At 31.5% G+C, this 3,351-nt stretch overlaps 1 protein-coding gene across 1 annotated transcript; it reads left to right on the forward strand.

Annotated features, from left to right (window-relative positions):
* Nucleotides 1-1,946: 1,946 nt before the first annotated feature.
* Nucleotides 1,947-2,411, forward strand: LOC139870211 (uncharacterized). Its single transcript, XM_071858048.1, has one exon. The coding sequence runs from the start codon at nt 1,947-1,949 to the stop codon at nt 2,409-2,411; it is 465 nt and encodes a 154-aa protein (XP_071714149.1).
* The last annotated feature ends 940 nt before the right edge of the window (nt 2,412-3,351 follow it).

The following is a 3,351-nucleotide window of genomic DNA, read 5'->3' on the forward strand; positions in this document are numbered from 1 at the left end:
TCAACATTGCTTATCATATTGGTTATTGGGTCTGATTTGACATGTATACTACCTCATTGGTTTTTTTCTAAATTGAAGTGAGCGTTGAGTTGTTATTACTTCACCAAACATAGGTTGGTTTCTAAATTAGGCATATATATAATAGACTAGGTTTATATGTTTGGTTTTCTTTTGGTTGCCATAGTGTGCAGCAGGTAAATAATCAGGTTATCCAGGTTTTGTTATCCATGTTTTGAGTTGTTATTACTTCACCAAACATAGCGTTGAGTTGTTATTCAGGTTTTGTTTAAGCTGACCCGGTTGGTTCTGCTCCTACTATCAGGTTGTGTTTGCCTATTGTTACTATATAGTATAACTTTCTTTCATTGCATAATAAGGGTTTATATGTTATAGGTTATATATAGTGTGTTTATATGATGTTAATAAAGTTTATATGTTGTTAATATAGTGTTGTATGATGTTTAGAATCGTGTTGTGTAATTGCGTCAATCATGGCGTGTTAAAACAGTGAGATGGTTGTGTGTCGTTTGTTTGTCCAGTTCTGCTCCAGGTCTGCACTACATGTCTACAATCGTGTTGGGTAATCGTGTGAATCATGGTGTGTTATATAGTCAAATTGTTGTGCTATAGATCCAATCAAACATGTGTTATAAACCTGATTTATAAACCTGATTCAAACATGTCCGAATCATGTGATATTTATTATTAACGTTCATGTAAACCAGATTTATACAAACTTTCATAACAAACGACTTAAGATATAAAGAAAAAGAAATATTGAATTATCTCTGATGATTTTGAAGTCTCCATTATCTTTGAATCCTGCGACGAAGCTAAACAAGCAAACAAGAGCAAGTCGGAAAAAAAACTAAAAAACGTGTGTTTTTATATTTCTGAAAAGATTTTTTATATTTTATATTATTTATAACTTCAATAATAATAATAATAATAATCTTATTTATTTAAGGTATATAAAATTTTATAATATTATAATTATATTATATATACTTATCAAAATCCATTCCTAGTTATCAAATTATTTCCTAACTCTTCTGTAACTAATTAACTTCCTATTAATTAGACGTGTTTCTTTATTAACCCGTTCAATATGGAACCCTAAATAACCCGTTACATTGTTTGTTTAATTAGACGTGTTTGGTAATTTCGGTAGACTAATATTAACAGAACTTTAAGGGTTAGGTTGATTAAACGGAGATCGTTAACATATATATCCCGTTAACTTATTTAGACGTGTCACATTTAAAGGCGTTAGTTACAAACTAATTAGACGTGTGTTTTGAAACTTATTAGATGTGTTAAGCATTTAGACGTGTTCCCGGCAAATCTAATAAGACGTGTTGCCAGTTAGACGTGTTATTGTTTCATTCAGACGTGTTCCTGGTATACATAATTAGACGTGTTGTTAATTAGACGTGTTATTTGGAATATTTGTTAGACGTGTTGTCAATTAGAGGTGTTCCCGGTAAAAGTAATTAGACGGGGTTACCAATTAGAGGTGTTAAACTTATTTAGACGTGTTGAAGATATCTAATTAGACGTGTTGTGAATATTAATTAGACGTATTCCGTGTTTTTTTGGTAGAAATCTTAATTAGACGTGTTCCGTGTGATAAATTAGACGTGTTATATAGTGAACACGTCTAAATGACGGGCTCTAAATGAGCCGAAATGTAGTAGTGCGGGAAACCCAAAAAAACGCAATGTTAAAAACATACTCCCTACAATACTCTTGCTCTTTAGAACACTCGAAGTCGTGAGTTTTTTTTACCGTTTTTCGAATTTAACGCCGAGGACGGTAGTGGTGCCGACTCTTCGCCGGGGCAAACAGGCATAAAAGGCCACCGTTTTTGGCCACCGTCGAGTTGGTAACGTTGTGATGTGTTTAATTTTTTGGAATATATCCGTTATTCAACGGATATATATATAATGTCTTCATCATCATCGTCTAACGAAGAGTATTTGATGCAAGTGCTCGATTTAATAGACACCGGTTCGATAGAAAGTGAAAATGAGGCGAAAATTTCAAACACACGTCGTTACATAGAACGTGAGCATGAAGAAATTCATGGTTTACCTGGAATGATCGGAAGCATAGATTTTATGCATTTGGCATGGGAAAAATGTCCCGTTGCATGGAAATGTCAATTTACTCGAAGCGATCACAAAGTTTCAACTATTATGCTTGAAGTCGTAGCCTCATATGATAATTGTATTTGGCATGCTTTCTTTGGTATTGCGGGTTCAATTAAAAATTTAAAAGTCTTGAACGCTAGTGATTTCTTCAACTCAATGCTTAATGAAGAAATAAAAGGCATCCCTTTTACTGCAAATGGCGTTGAGTACAAAAGAGGATATTACCTAGCCGACGGTATATACCCCGGGTGGGCATAATTGGTTAAGGCGTTTCAAGTGCAAATGATGAAAAACGTACTTACTTTTCGAAGAAACAAGCAGCGGCACGCAAGGATATTGAGAGGACTTTTGGTATTTTACTACAAACATCAATGTTATGAAACAATTAATGTATACGTGCATCATCTTACACAAGATAATTGTAGAATATAATGGTTTTTAACCTAACCGAAAAATGCTTGGGTTTATGAACCCGTTGCTATTATGCAAACAACTTGGAACGAGAGGTGTGAAACATACAGACGAAGGACGAAAGAATTATGCGATAGGGAAGTGCATGAGGGTCAACGATCGGATTTGGTTGAACATGTATGGGCTAATGGTGAGGATTAGTCGATAGTGTATTGTGTTTTTTTAAGTAATGTATTTTTTTATTAAGTAATGTATTTTTTTATAAAGTAATAATTTTTTTATTAATGAAATTTAGTATTGTATTTGTTTTTATATTTTAAATAATAATTAAACTAGACAATTCATAAAAAAAACTAAAATAATAATTGAATTAGACATTGCAATTTAACACTGAACGATTTCCCCTGTTTTGACCTCAATGTTAAATCTTAGTGTTATAGAAGACACTGAGATTTAACGCCGAGCCCAGTGTCAAAAAACCTAATGCTCTTAGCGTTATTATGCTATACTTTTGCCTTTCAAATTTCATGTTCTGCTCCCAAGCCTTGCAGTGTTCGTCTTTTTGATTCGTTTGATGAAAAAATTCGGTTTTAATGTTATTGTTATTTTGCCAAAAAAAAATCAATTTAATTATCTTTTTGTGTTAATATATATATATATATATATATATATATATATATATATATATATATATATATATATATATATATATATATATATATATATATATATATATATATATATATATATATATATATATATATATATATAATGAGTATAAAGAAAA

The sequence above is a fragment of the Rutidosis leptorrhynchoides genome, chromosome 10 (assembly GCF_046630445.1).
Source record: "Rutidosis leptorrhynchoides isolate AG116_Rl617_1_P2 chromosome 10, CSIRO_AGI_Rlap_v1, whole genome shotgun sequence".
NCBI lineage: Eukaryota > Viridiplantae > Streptophyta > Magnoliopsida > Asterales > Asteraceae > Rutidosis > Rutidosis leptorrhynchoides.